General features: G+C 38.8%; 1 protein-coding gene and 2 pseudogenes across 1 annotated transcript; 1 reads left to right on the top strand and 2 right to left on the bottom strand.

Annotated features, from left to right (window-relative positions):
• The first annotated feature begins 862 nt into the window (after positions 1 to 862).
• On the top strand, positions 863 to 3,176 carry LOC117908538 (basic leucine zipper 34-like). The gene is made up of 4 exons (XM_034822176.1): positions 863 to 1,622; positions 1,864 to 1,954; positions 2,061 to 2,187; positions 2,582 to 3,176. The coding sequence occupies exons 1-4, from the start codon at positions 1,063 to 1,065 to the stop codon at positions 2,761 to 2,763; spliced, it is 960 nt and encodes a 319-aa protein (XP_034678067.1). The 5' UTR covers positions 863 to 1,062; the 3' UTR covers positions 2,764 to 3,176.
• Positions 3,177 to 3,877: 701 nt separating this feature from the next.
• Positions 3,878 to 6,838, bottom strand: LOC117909060 (annotated as a pseudogene).
• A 3,603-nt stretch (positions 6,839 to 10,441) lies between these two features.
• Positions 10,442 to 15,191, bottom strand: LOC117909059 (annotated as a pseudogene).
• Between the last annotated feature and the right edge of the window lie 388 nt (positions 15,192 to 15,579).

Below are 15,579 nucleotides of genomic sequence, written 5' to 3'. Positions count from 1 at the left end.
TGTGTCTGCACGGTACTTTGAGATTAAAAAGAACATAAATGGCAACATGAGATGATGGGAGAACGTACAGATAGAGAGAGAGAGAGAAGCAAAAAGGGACACATAAGCCTCCATGTGAGTCTGATTTGGGGACAAGGCAAAGAAAGGTGGGGGCTTGCCAACAGTTCACATGGGGGAAGAGGAGGACATGATTCTATTAGCTTCCCTTTTTTCACAGCTCATCTCTCCCTAAATCCTCCACCTTCCCACTACACCACTATCCCTCGTATATTTATCATCTCATCCTATGGGCTTCTCCCCCATGTGACTACCTTCCACATCCACATTCTTCTACATTGCCACTTCTCTTATAATCTCAATCATCGCCCAAAATTTCCATTACCCATTTGATTTTTTTGGCTTAACCTGTGGACCCAACTCCAAAAAGTGCCCATTTTGAGCTCAAGTAACTTTCATCTCAAATCTTGGCCACATGGGTTCTCAGAAAAAACATCATCAATGGCTAAAAACACAAACCCAAGTCAAAAAACTACATGTTATGTGTAATCAACAACCTTTAAGATAATCCCAATTCAAAAATCACGAATCAAATGGATGGAATCAAATCATGAAAAAGATGGATAATAAGTAAGAAAAGGGATGATGTAGGGGATGGGCTCGAGGGAGTGATCCCATATGGCAGTGATTAGATTATTATAAGCTGATGCCAAAGGAGAGGGTCACATCTGCACGTGGTGGCTGATTCCTCCAGTTATTAAACTACTGCGACTTTCCAGTGAAACCGTTGAGCCCCAATCCCTCCCAACAGCTGTAGCTAGCTGTCCTAATCCCCCATGTGACCCCCCCTTTCCAAAACCTCTGGGCCTTAAAATTAAAGACACTCAAAGAGATGAAAATGAGTGCCTGGCTAGCCTGCAGACCGCCCTTGAGATGATTTCCTCCACTACTCTCCTCTTGACTTCAGATTTGTGAAGTTTTTTGTACTCTTTAGACTCATTTCTCTGATGGGGTTCTTGGTTTAGAATCACTTCAAGTTTTAATTTCATTTTTCTGGCAAATAGTATGGCACAACTGCCTCCAAAAGTCCCCAACATGACTCAGAATTGGCCTTCTTTCCCCCACCAAAGAATGCCATCCATGGCAGCTCCTGCTCTCCTCCCCGCCGCCACCGCCACCACCACCTCCCAACATCCTTCTTGGGTGGACGAGTTTCTCGACTTCTCCTCCTCCAGACGGGGCTCCCACCGCAGGTCTGTCAGCGACTCCATCGCCTTCCTTGAAGCTCCGGTGCTGGTTGAGGAAGCTAGGCATTCTCATGCCACAATGCTGCATGGCGCCAACGGCTTTGACCGGCTGGATGATGATCAGCTCATGTCTATGTTCTCCGACGACATATCCCTCACCGTGCCGCCCACTGTGTCGTCTTCCGGCCCGTCCACACCATCCGATCAGAACAGTAATAATGATGAGAAAGGCGATGAGAAAGGAGCAGCCCTTGACCAGCAGCCACCAAAGAATGAGCCTGGAGAGGTGGAGAGCTCATGCAAAACTGAATTACCATCTTTCAGGCCTTCCACCGCCTCTAACGGCGATTCCATCATCGATCCAAAGCGGGTTAAGAGGTAAAAAAGAAAAAACATCATAAATATGCATTACAAAAACCCCAAAAGCCCTCCATTATTCTCAGGTAAGATTAGGTGATCATATTGAATATATGCATGGGAAACCCAATTACTAAAACTTCATTACTCTTAATTAGTACCTATTCTTAATTAGCATTAAGCAATTATACAATGGATTATTGTATCGCCGAAGCTCATAATCAAAATTATATTTCATCAACTCTTTTTTGGTGGTCTTCAGAATTTTGGCAAACCGGCAATCAGCTCAGAGGTCAAGGGTGAGGAAGCTACAATACATTTCAGAGCTTGAGCGGAGCGTAACATCTTTACAAGTATGCAATTTACTTAATTATCATTAGTTTCTTTTCACATTTACTTAGTCATCATCGATTTTCGATAATTAATGTTTCGTGTTATATTCTTCATGCAAAAATGAAGACGGAAGTTTCAGCATTGTCTCCGAGGGTTGCATTTCTCGATCATCAACGATTGATTCTCAACGTGGACAATAGCGCGCTTAAGCAAAGGATCGCGGCGTTAGCTCAAGATAAGATTTTCAAAGACGGTGAGAGCGTAAATTTGAACTTAATTAATCATGATTTGTTCTTCATATTAAATGATTCCATGCATGAACTCTATGATCAAACTAGCCAAAATGCTTCGATCACCAAGGAGACATTGGATCCCATTACTTATTCTAGTAAAATAACGAAAATTCCCATGAAATTTCATGGGAATTTTGCTAAGTTGGTGGGTCATGGATCAAATCAATCATATATACGATGGGCAATATTCTTCGATTTTCCATCAAGTGGGGTTCGAACTTATGACTTTCCGTCAATCAAATCTCCGATATCATCTTAAACTACTGATTTGATAAAAATTGGTAACTTTACTTTTTTTAATTAGTAATGTTCATCATACTTTTTCTTTGGTAAATATATATGTAAAAATTGCAGCTCATCAAGAGGCATTGAAGAAAGAGATAGAGAGACTGAGGCAAGTGTATCACCAACAAAGCCTAAAAAAGATGGGGAATTCAGCCACCGGAGCTCCACCGCAGTCAACGACACAACCACACCAAACCACCACCATTGATGCAGCCATGGGGTGTACTGACAAGTTGCAGCTTCTAAACTGAGATAGAGAGAGAAGGGCTCTGAAGTGGTGCATTCTGCTAACCTGTTGCATGCATGTGATGTGTCCCCAATTATCTGATAGGGTGGGGTCCATGACAAGCTTGTGGATTGAAGGGTAGGATAAGGACACGTGGACTGATGGTATAGGGAAATGAGGATATTCAACAGTAGCGCTAAGAGGGGTTGGTGTTGATTTTTTATTTTCTTTTTCTCCTTTTGTAATTTTATGATTTATTATAATTTCCCTTTTTTCGGAAATTATTTTTGGGTGGGGGGCCAAGATGGCAGATCGATGGGTGTTTGGAAACCCAGAAAGGAAAGGTTGTCTGGTTTTGGGGTGTCTATTTGTGGTCTGATTGTTGTATTTTTTTTCTTTTTTCTTCTCGTGTTACAATGTTGCATTCCTCTTATTTTATCTTTTGAACAAATGTAAAAACGAAAAAAAATTGGGAGATAGCATAAAATTAAAATTATGCTTTTAAGGATGATACTTGCTTGACAAGAAATTGTAGAAAAAATTGAGTGGTAGAGACAAAAACAATTGGAAAAAAAATTATTAATTCATGTTTGGATGCAAAGACTTTTATTAATGTTAATGTTGTCCTTTACTGTGAAAAGTCCATGGATCACGGAGTAGATTACTGCAAATAATTTGACCAAAAAAGAAAAAAAAAAGAAAAGATATGAAGACAAGCAACCAGCTGGATGCTTGATTTGAAGTACTGATCAAAGTTTGGCTCAATAATTAACAGTTACATTGTGATCTATTAGCTGTACCCAGACCCCAATTCAGCCCCAACATTCCACTGCGCCACATGCGTTTTGTTTGTAGCTCCATTTTTTTTTTCTTCAGCTCAGCATGTTCCACTGCAATTTTCTTTTCTTTTCTTTTCTTTTCTTTTCTTTTCTTTTGGTGTCTACCAACTGAAAATGGAGTTTTAAAACTGATGGGTTTTTTTTTTTAATTTTGAATTTTATTAGAGGAATTGATGTTGTGGATTCAGCACATGGACTAATGGGGTATGAATTATGTTCTAGCAGAAGATGGGAGAATTTGTGTCCATGGTAGCCGGTTTCTTCCATGCCATATAGCCTTGAATAATGTCTGAAACTCAGTCAAGACGCGGGCATGTTTGGTGAATTTGTCGAGCTTTCCAGATCACTGACTTTTCGAGAGATTCTGCGCTTACAATGCGTCCAGTGGTTCATCAATGTCCTATGATCGTGAGCAATGTAGGTGAGAAGAGCCACTGTGGATGTGCCTCCAGTTATTATGAAAAGCACCCAGAAGCTGTTGGGGCTGAGGCTAGAATCTTCTTCTTCCCAATCCATATTCACACACTTCTGTGATGCAACCATGGCATTCTCCAGTTCTTGTAGCTTTCCGCTTTCAGACACCTTCAAGAGTGCTTCTGATATGTCGACAAGCAGCGGAGATCCCTTTGGAAATACCTGTTGAAACAACCAATTACTTAAATTTTAGTTTGTTCTTGATTTGATTCAAAAGAATTTAAAAGAGGGTCGATGGGAACTGATGATGATAAAGAGCAAATTGAATTACAAATCCAAACCCTCCGACTTTAAACGTCGGCCCTGCTCGAGCGAAGCCCTTGCAGTATCGAGCTAGGAATAATTTGGCCAAAGGGGCTTCAAGAAATGCAGCTGCAATCTCCCCATTTCTAAGGGCCTGAGCATACTCTTCTGGTGCAGTGATTCTTCTGATGTTATCAGTATGGAACCCCAAGGCCTTCTCCAAATAGTTTGCTACAAAAGCTCCCCTACTGCACCCAACCACGGCTTTGCTAATCTTGAGTGACTCGATATCGTCCACCGTCGGCTCAAGCGTTTCCACAGTGAGCATGCTGGCAAGGTTAGCCGTGTAACTCTGCGTGATGACCAGTGCCACAAACAGCCACATCACCATTGCCATCCGTGACAAATTGCTGTGTAGTTCTTGCCCTAGCCACAAACATAATTTAACCGAAATGAAGAAGATTAAAATCTCGTGTTTGATAAAAAAAAATCTTCAATTTTCTCAACCAAAGGAGAATTCATTACTTTCATGTTAATTACCCTGTAAAGAGAAGAGTGTGGTGAAGGCCAACCAAAGCAAAACTCCAATCTGATTCGGCACTGAGCCTTTGAGATCGGAGCAGTGGTTTCTTTCTATCAACCATATGACAAAGCCATTGTAGATATTGATGATTGTTGTTAGAGCCCACATGGATTTTGTGAAGGGCTTAATGAATAGCCATGCTCTATTCCTTGTTTGCACTGGGACTATCATCACCAACCTGGATTCAGTATAAGGATATGTGAATTCTGCATGCCGATTCCTCTCCGCTGTTATCGCTACATCCCCAACTACTGCATCGAACTTCTACTCGTATGTAAAAGAATTTTGATTAATCACTATTGAAATAAAATGATCTAGCAAAATGACCTAATTAACAAATATTCTCAGTACCTCTGGATGGACAAGCTGGAGTACTAATGCATCATATGAGCCATTGAAGGGAATGAATTGGTGGGGCAAATAGTATGGCAAGTATTCCAGGACGGCTTCGAAGATCTTGATGGTGAGTCCACTGAAAGAGATGTTGTTTTCAGAGTCATACATTGGATTCACAAAAAATTTGAACACTGATCCAATGGGCACACCGATTTTTAGGGTTTTATAGCTTGATGGTAAAGTCCATCCAGTGGGAATAGACCAAGGTCCCCCAGGCCAAAACACCTGTCCTAGTGTTCTCATTGAAGGGTTGTAAGCAAGTTTCTCATCCATAGTATCTGTGAAGCCTGATACCGATGTCCAGAACCCGAGTTCTCTATAACTCCTTCCAATCATGTTGACAATCTGAAATCACGCAATGGAGCTATTCTCCGGCCTGTGAATTCAACCAGTCCTGTTAATCCATGGAAGGAGGTTAGTGAAATTTGTTCTAGTATGTGTTGGCCCCCCAGGTTGTTGCCCACCAAGGCTTGAGCCACTGTCCATATGGCATCATAGGCCTGCACTGCAAAAATTCCAGGCTCATGGTTTTCCTCTTCAGGATGTTCCAAGCTGAACTTTTTCCGGAATCTGACATAGAAATCCTGAAATTTTGGCTCGGTTTCGTTGAAGTAGCTCTTGACCCCTACCACTCCTTGCATTGTAGAGATGGTTGATGCATTGAGAGAGTGGGCGAGACTTGTAATGGTGTCCATAGTGATCCACACATAACCTTTCTCTATCATCCCCATTTGATTCGCCTGCTGAAACATGTGTGTTGCGAATGACAACGAGGAATGAACAACAAATACTCGACACTGCTCCTTTTTTAGGCTCGTGAGTTCTTTGGACAATGAAGAAGCAAAAGGTGGGAGAGCTACAAGACGGCTGATTTCTGCGCCTATATCCCGCAGGGAATAGGTGAAATGAGGGATAACTTCAGATGCTACTGAGTCGATATCCTCATATATTATGGCGACCCTATGCCATCCCCAAGATCGAATAATTGCAGTCACTGCTTCGATTTCTGCATGTTGGTTGGGTGAGGCTTGAATGAGGAAGGGCCACCTCTCAGATGCCCACTGTGGAGTTGCACTGGCGCAAGAAAGAATAGGGACATGAGCTTGGCTGCCAACCTCTGCAACTAAGGATGCTTCTTCCCATATTCGTGGCCCGATAATAGCTTGAACTTGATGCTTATTGATAAGATCCATAGCTGCAAATTCATGTAAAGGATTCAGCATTAGTCCACGAATCTAAGTATGTGAACTTTAAACTACGATGAATTATTGTTCTAACACTGATCATGGAGATTGAGGCAAGTACTTCATCTTAAAAGAAAATTAAAGAAGAAAAGCTGATCCATAATTACCTGCAAGAGCAGCTTGGATGGGCTCCCTTTGAGAGTTTTCAATGTGCAGACGAAGACTTCCATTAGAGTAGAGTCTGAAATCATCAATAGCCATCTCCATTGCTACCTTCTCTTCTTTACCTATGCGAGAAGTGTGATCCACAATGGCACCTATAATTCCCTTAGCAGGATCCTCGGCTGTTCCTTTTCGTGAAAATAACAAAATCAAGGCCATGAACAAAGAGAGGTAAGGTAATGTATCCATTAATTTTGTGCAGCTGAATCCAGTGACTTTTAATATGCCCCCTCTATATGTATTTGAACTGAGCTCTTTGTTAATTTATGAAGGGAAGACTGGATGCGTATAGGTATGATGTTGGGAAGTTACCAGTAAATTAGTGTTCATGAAACTTTCAAGCGTGGAAGAAAAGCCGTGTGGACTAGAACGTATATACGACTTTGAAAGTTTGATATGCACAACCCTAAATATGTTAGCTTGGAAATAGACTAGGAATATTTGTATGAATTCCATTCAAATATTGATGATGAAAGGTAAAGACTGGAGGTGAAGTGGAAAGAGTCACCGCTTGGAGTTAAATGATATATCTTGACGTAGATTTAGTGCCTGGAATTGTAGGAGGACTTTACGTACTAGTTGGCTTGTAATCTAACATTCCTTTGTATTTTGCTTGCTCAATTTTGTTAAGAAGACCGCCCCTTTGACCCTTCTTCTGTTCAATCAAAGATTCAAAAGACAGGGTTTTGCCGGCTTAATTCAACCTTAGAATAGAGGAAAACATATATATTGACTGATTCTTTGATTGATTGCTTTCGAGTATACTCTTTAAATCATGTGGTGATGATGCCGGCCGAATGAGAAGAAATTCTTACATTTATAATGGGTAACTCATTGGAATCTGTACATGCATTTGCGTTTGATAAGTTGTGGAGTGATCATAGTACCTTTTCGATTCACCAATCAGGTGATGTTATCTAGTATGTCAAGATTTCTTTTATGTTTTGATCATTTTGCTCCCATTAATTTGTTTGTTTCATCATTCTACGGTAGTGTTGATTTCATCAAACACATTCAATGGGAGTTTGTTGGGTATAACCTTTTTATCTTAGTATTTTTCAATGCATTTGAAAGCAATCTTTAGATATGAATTCGATTTGTGCAATTGTGGTTGGCAAGCTTTTGGAGATTGATGATGATATCTCTCATTGAACAGAAATGGAATTAACAAAATGTACTAGAAAATATATATACACATAATTTTTTTTTTTTCATCCTTGGTATCATGTCTTTAATCCTTTCTCAAATTATATAAAAACCAAGAAGTTCTCCTATTATTCACTTTTTTTTTTTTTAAAAGCTACATTTTTAGTTTTTTTTATTTAATTATTATTTGTTTACAACTAAAGAAAACTCGTCTAGTAGGACACCTACTCCTATAATCAGGACTTTGAGAACAACATCAACAACCTTTCTAGACTTTTCATTGCCACTACAGAATACAAGTAGCTAGTGGAAAGCCTACTAAGTTACCTTCTAAGATTTGGGATCATTTCACAAAAGTAAAAGGATGTGATCCTGATTATTTGAGGGTGATGTAATTATTGTGGTATTAACTATGCATTTCATAATAAAATGAATATAATGGATGTAAGAAATACCCATTTAGGTGTGAGGATATGAAACAAATTATCATTCCAAAGTAAGAACAAGGAATAAAAAGAAAAGAGGAATAGTGGTTGTATATCGCTTGTCACGGGTTTCAGTGCAGATCATTGTAGGAAAATACTTCTCGATGATAATTGTGGATGAATTAATCCTCATAACCCATGGATAGTGGGTCAGGGAAATAAGATAATCTTAACTTTTATTTCCACTTTTATATGACACTTATATATGGAAGATAATGTGGAAAGCAAGATAGAATTAGATTAGCATTCATTAGAAAGTAATTAATGAAAGAGATAGTGGTTTGATATTTTGAGTTGGTGGAAGATCAATGGTTCTAAAATTAGGGTCCTTGCTCAAATTGCTAGAGATGTTTTGACAATTCTCGTCTCCATTGTTACTTTTGAGTTCCCATTTAGTATTGATATTCAAATTAATACTTGATTCATCTTGTAGTTCATTATTGTTTTATAAAATGGTCTAGATGCTTAGTTATGAACAAAATTGAATAAGAATTTTTGAACAAATAATTTCATGGAAAAAAGTTGGTTTTTCATAATAAAAATGTTTTTGAAATAAAAAGAATTCATGAAACGAATGTGGCAACACATCTACTATGGCAAGGTTGCTTTATTGCCTCTAAGTTTACGTGTCATTTCTTGATCTCATTGGTTGCTCTAACTTTTCATTGGAGGAGAAGATTGGGAAGATCCCTTAACCTTCTTTTGTGCAAGTGTTATACTATAAGATGAGTAGTCACTTGTGATATCTCATATTAGATAGGGAAAAAAGTTCCTAATACTATATATGTATAAATATTTTTAATCTTATAAACACATTTTCAAATAGTGAGAATCCTTAGGGCTTAAAGGTGACAATATCTATATAATTGAGAGTCAATCGTGATCAAGTGGTATTATAGCCCATCCCTACCCTGGTTTAGAAATTTGTTTGACCCAACAATTCTAAGGGACACAATGAGAATGTTGTATTTGCACGAGGGGATGGGGTATTGTGATATTCAATAGTGGATGAGGAAATATTGGATAAATGAAAAAAGTTTTAATGCTATACATGTACTAACTCCTTTTAACCTCATACATGTGTTTTAAAGCTATGAGGTCTATCATATTCAAAGTGAACAATATCCACATGATTAGATTACTTATTATATCACTAGTCTCTTCGACAAGGGTGTTGTTGGGTTGGCAGCTCGCAAATACTTTCAGTCCTAAGACCTGTTGCACCAAATGAGGCCTCAATTCTTGACTAGAGGGACATTAAATGGGCTCTCTACCAGTTTGCCTAAGGGCCTATCAAACCCAGAGCAGACAATACTGACGTGGTTGGGAGGGTTCATTGTATCATGAGTCCTCGACAAGGATGTTGTTGGGCTTGCTGTTGCTAATACTAGTCCTAAGACCTGGTGTACCAAATGAGGCCCCAGTTGTTGACTGAAGGGGCATCAAATGGGCTCTGAGTTCACCGTGAGGGCTTATCAAACCCAAAATTGATAATATCTACATGGTTAAAAGTGAATCATTACTTCACTAGTCCTTAAGAAGGATATTGTTGGGCTTGCCACTTGCTAATACTTTCAGTCCCAAGACCTGCTGCACCAAATGAGGCCCCAATTCTTGACTAGAAGGACATCAGAAGGGCTCTCTACTAGTGCATCCCGAATTGCTTCTTTGCTGATATGGGAATTGGGTGAACTTCAATGATTGGTGGTCGTTACATGATAAGTCTAATTTATTTCTAATATATAGTTGCTCTACTTGGAAATGCTGCCAAAGGCCCAGATTAAAAACCCAAAACCATGAATCTAGAACTGTACTGCTGGTTTAGTTAGTAACCAACTGTTATTCTAAGTGATCAGACAATCAGTAAATTGAAACTCATGGTTGATTATCAACAGATCCAGAGCTTATAAAATGATACTTGATAAGTTATGTTAACATTATTAGATAATCATTTCATAATCCTCTTACATATATTCTGAGAACAAGTGGTAAATCTTGGTTTTGAAACTCTGGTTTAACATGGTGACAACTAAGGTGCCTTTCTGAAATTCATCTTCTACTGTGGTAGCTAGCTAGGATCTGTGGGGGTCTACCAAAATTGCATCTTCAATCTAAGTCATGGCCTGGAATGTCAAATTTCGATGTTAGGAGAGCCTCTAGGAAGTTCTACATCACTGACTCTTTGCGAAAGTTTTCGGGTTCGCTGCCGCCACAGTTTCATTATAGCAATGAAAAATCTCCAGATGGTTTTGTGTTCAGAGGTAGAATCATGGAAGGTCCAGTTGCGATGAAGCATATAAACCGCTAATGCAAACGTTGATGTCCCTCCAGTTATAATGAAAAGCACCCAAAAGCTACTAGGGCTCAGTCTTGAAGTTTCATCATCTTCTGTTTCTGCATCCTCACATTTTTCAGATGACAGCATACTATTCTCTAGTTCCCTTAGCTTACCACTCTCAGACACATTCAAAAGAGCTTCAGATACGTCATGGAGCAATGGAGAACCCCTTGGAAATACCTGATCCACAAACCATAAGAATCTCATCAACCTTCAATCCCAGGAAGTGCTAGTACTAAGGAAAGAAAAAAAAATTATTAAGAAAAATGAATTTCTCATCTTATATGAAAACTATAAAAGAAAATCAAATATAATTAAAATTAATTAGATACTTATGTATTTTCAAATTGTTCAATCTTTATAATGAACAATTAAATGAGTTGCCCTCATGTTTTAAAACATATTTATCAGGAACTTTTCTCCTATCCAACATGGAATATCACAACCATCTCATTGCAAACACAACATCTTTGCTGTATCTCATGAAATTGTGGCACCCATTAGACAAACGGGAACAAACAAAAGCCCACACTGAGGCCATCTAACACTGTCAAGAAGGAAGCACTTCTTTTGAAAGCCCCTTTGAATTGTTTCTAAACTATGGGTCTTGATTCTCTAAAAGTCTTTTGATCCTACATATATATATATATAGAGAGAGAGAGAGAGAGCGAGATAAACTTTTTCTTCTACCTGATGTGGAATATCACATTTCATCTCTATTTTATTTTCTTGTATTTTCCCTCAAATTTTTAGAAACTAGATATAACCCAAATGTGAAAGAATTAACATGGAAGAAGAAAAGAGAGAATGCACTCACGAATCCAAATCCTCCGACTTTGTAACTCGTCCCAGCTGCCATGAAGCTCTTGCAGTACTTCGCAAGGAATAGTTTCGCAAAAGGAGCTTCAAGAAATGCTGCGGCTATCTGTCCATCCTTGAGGGCTTTAGCATACTCTTCAGGTGATGAATAATTCTTGATGTTTTTTTCATTGAAACCTAAGACATCCTTCAAGTATGCTGACACAAAGGACCCCCTACAGTACCCGATCATCGAGTTGCTACTCTTCAGCGTCTCGATATCGGCTACCGTCGGTTCAAGCTGCTGGACAGTGAGCATGCTGGTGAGGTTCGCCGTGTAACTCTGTGTGATGACTAGTGCCACAAACAGCCACACCACCATCGCCATCCGCGATAAATTGCTGTGAAGTTTTTCCCCTATGTTCAAACAAATCAACTAGGGTGAGACTATCAATTTTACAACATATAGAAACTTCCCTTTTATTTGGGAATTGTTTTTAAAAACAGTTTTTGAAAAACTGGTCTTTAATATTTTATAGAAAAAAATTGTTTTTGAGAACCTAAACTATTTTTAATTTATTTTCTATATTTTTAAATGTCTTAAAACTAACTTGATATCTAATAATTTATTTATAATCATTTTTCATATTTGTATAATTATTTTTTTAAAAAATATAGAAAACAATCGAAAATCATTAAAAGATGTTATATGAAAACATCAAGTTTTCTGCTTTTGAGAAAATTAGTTTTTGTTTTGTCGGGTTGTTAAATGTATTTTCTTTGTTTTTTTTTTTTCCTTCAAAGAATTGAAAACTATTTTGAAAAATAGTTACCAAATATGCCTTAAATTTCTAAGATATGTAGGGATTTCTTCTTACCATGCAGAGAAAAGAGTGTTGAGAAAGCTAGCCACAGTAGGGTTCCTATTTGATTGAGGACTGAGCCTTTAAGCTCATTGCAGTGGTTTCTTTCTATCAACCATACCACGAATCCGTTGTAGACATTTATGAATGTTGTTAGAATCCACATGGCTCTTGTGAAGGGCTTCATGAATAGCCATGCTTTATTGCTGCTTTTTGATCGAACTGGGTTATCATCTGCAATCCTGGTTCAGCATAAGGTTGTGTGAACTCTGCATGCTCAAACCTTTTGGCTACTATTGCAACATCTCCAACTACTGCATCAAATTTCTGCTCACATTTGCAGAGAGTTTCAAGTAAATATACAAATATGGACAAGTTTATGTGAATAACAAAACCCGAAACTTTTATTTGGGAACTGTTTTTAAATTGAAAGCTGTATATATTTGATATATATATTTTTTAGACGAAAAACAGTTTTTGAAAAATGATGGTACAAGCATGGAAAAAGGATTAAAAATAAAGTATCACCGAACAGACCTTTCAAATCGGAAGAGCAAGAAACTGAATGAAAGAAGACAGCATATCTCGTACCTTTAAATAAACCTGTCTCACTAGTTCATCGTATGTGCCATTGAAGGCATACAACTTATGTGGCAAAGCATATGGCAAGCGTTCCACAGTTGCATTGAAGACATTGATTGAGAATCCTTTGAAAGAAATATTATTTCCATCTTGTATCACTTCTACAAACTGTTTGAAAGTGGACCCACTGGGCACGCCAATCTTCAGTGGCTTCTCATCTGTTGGAGGAGTCCATCCCCTTGGAGTATTCCTGGGTCCCCCAGGCCAAACCACCTGTGCCAGAGCTCTTCCATCTCCCCAAAAACTTGACTCCTCCTCCGATGTCTCGGACCAGAACCCTAGTTCTCTATCACTCTTCCCTACAACATTGATGATCTGAAATATATGTGCTGGGGCTAATTTCTGATCGCTGAATTGGATCTTTCCAGTTAAGCCATCAAATTGGCCGTTTGAAATTTTTTCTAGGAGTTGTTGGCCAGTATCCCTTCCTCCCTTCATTGCTAGAGCTGCAGCCCAAGTGGCATCATAGGCCTTAGCTGCGTAAATCCCGGGTTCATTCTTTTCTTCGTCAGGGTGTTCTGAGATGAACTTCCTCCTGAATCTCCCCCGGAATATCTTGAACTGGGGAGTGGTTTCATTGAAGTAGCTTTTGACACCTACAATTCCATCCATGGATGAGGAGATGGTAGAGGCTTTTATGGAATGGACAAGACTGGAAATGGTGTCTGTAATGATCCATATATACCCTTCTTTCATCATCTCCATCTTCTTGGCAGTTTCGAATAGGTGAACCCCCAATTGCAAGGATGTATGAACCACAAACACTCTACACTGCCCTTCTTTAAGACTATGGAGCTCTTCAACCAATGAAGAAGAAGAAGACAAAGGTGGGAGAGGCAGAAGGTGGCCTATTTCTATTCCTACATCTTTCAGGGCTTCTGAGAGTTGGAGAATGGCTCCAGTGGCGGAGGACGGGATGTCCTCGTATACTACGGTCACCCGATGCCAATCCTGAGACTCAATAACTGCAGCAATGGCTTTCATTTGTCCAGACTGGTCTGCAGAGGCTTGGATGAGGAAGGGCCACCTTTCTGTTGCCCACTGTGGAGTTGCATAGGCAAGAGAAAGAATGGGGGTATGAGCTTGACTGCCAACCTCTGCAACTAAGGATGCTTCTTCCCATGATTGGGGCCCCAGAATTGCTTTTACTCGATGCCTGTATACAAGCTCCCGTGCTGTATATTGATGCAACAATGTTCAAAAAATCAGCAGTAGGAGTGGTGGTAGTAGTAGCAGCATTAGTAGAAGTGTAGCAGCTTCTACTTGGTTTGATAATTTTACTATCAAAACAATATCAGTACTATATATATGTATAATGAAACTAATATGCAAAACAAGGCCAAAAATGGTTGATTCTTTTTTTGTTTTATGTACTGAAATCAAACCATTCCTGCCTATGAATACTTCACAAACAAGCTGTAAAAACTTGGTATATATGTCCTATATATATTAGTACACCATGATTTCTTTGTAATTTGTTGTTTACTTAATTTCTTCACAATGCTATGCAAACTCATTCAAAAAGCAACTGTTCTAATTTGTTCTTTCCTCATGACTTATCGGTCAAGTCTGTATGGATGTACGGATGTGCTAAGATGCTGATGAATGCACAAAATATTATGGTTAGTTCCTTTAGTAACTCCTTTCATTTCCCAGAAAACTAATGCGAATTCATAGCTTTAAGTGGAGTGCTAAGTAGGTAATGAATTTGCCCAGTGTTAACCACCAGTTCTCATAGTTGTATATATGTAAAATTCATTTCCAAAAACCCATTTATCACTAAGAATATCTTGTCATATATATGAACCTCATGAACATTTCAGCATATATATATGTCTGTTTCTGAATGCCCTAGCTATGTCCTGAGTCATCTATAATTTGCCCAGAAATATAGTATATATGCATGAACAAGATCTATTGCGAACTAGGATGTGGTCATGGGAACTGAATTTCAATGTCAAACATGGTACTGTAGAGAACTCTCATTACTTGCCAGAAATTAAAGGAGATGAACTGATAGACTTACCTGCAAGTGCTGCTTGGATGGGTTCCCCTTGAGAGTCATTTATCTGTAGGTCAATATGCTGGTTGGAGTACTGAGAGTTGAATTCCTCTATAGCCATCTCCATGGCTACCTTCTCTTCTTTCCCAATGCGCGAGCTATAGTCTAGAATAGCTCCAATACTTCCCTTGACATCAGCTTTTTCAATTGAGTCGGTGCCTCCATCGGCTGTTGCCATTTGCAGAAACAACAAATCTAAGGCCAAGAAAGAGAAGAAGAGAGAAAACAATATGCCCATTTTGTGAAGACTAAAAGGACATTGCCACCATGGTCCCTTCCCTTTATATTTCCTTTCTTTGCCTCATTTGTCTTTTTTTGTTGCTTACTGGGTCAACTTTAAGAATTGAAGCCCATCTTATGGGGCATGATTCAAAGAATTGAATCCCATTCTTGTGGACAATTGATCAGTACTGGCTCCACCCTAGGTCTGAAACGAAGAATTCTAGAACTACCACGCTACGTTGTTAATGCTTCGCTGATCATTAGTAAAGGATGCATTTATTGATTACATAACGTTGTTCTTCCGTTAAACTTGTAAGACCTTGAGGTGTATTAATGTCAAATCA

This window comes from Vitis riparia, chromosome 19 (assembly GCF_004353265.1).
Source record: "Vitis riparia cultivar Riparia Gloire de Montpellier isolate 1030 chromosome 19, EGFV_Vit.rip_1.0, whole genome shotgun sequence".
Taxonomy (NCBI): Eukaryota; Viridiplantae; Streptophyta; class Magnoliopsida; order Vitales; family Vitaceae; genus Vitis; species Vitis riparia.
The sequence above is the reverse complement of the archived record's forward strand: the minus strand, read 5'-3'. Positions and strand labels throughout refer to the sequence as shown.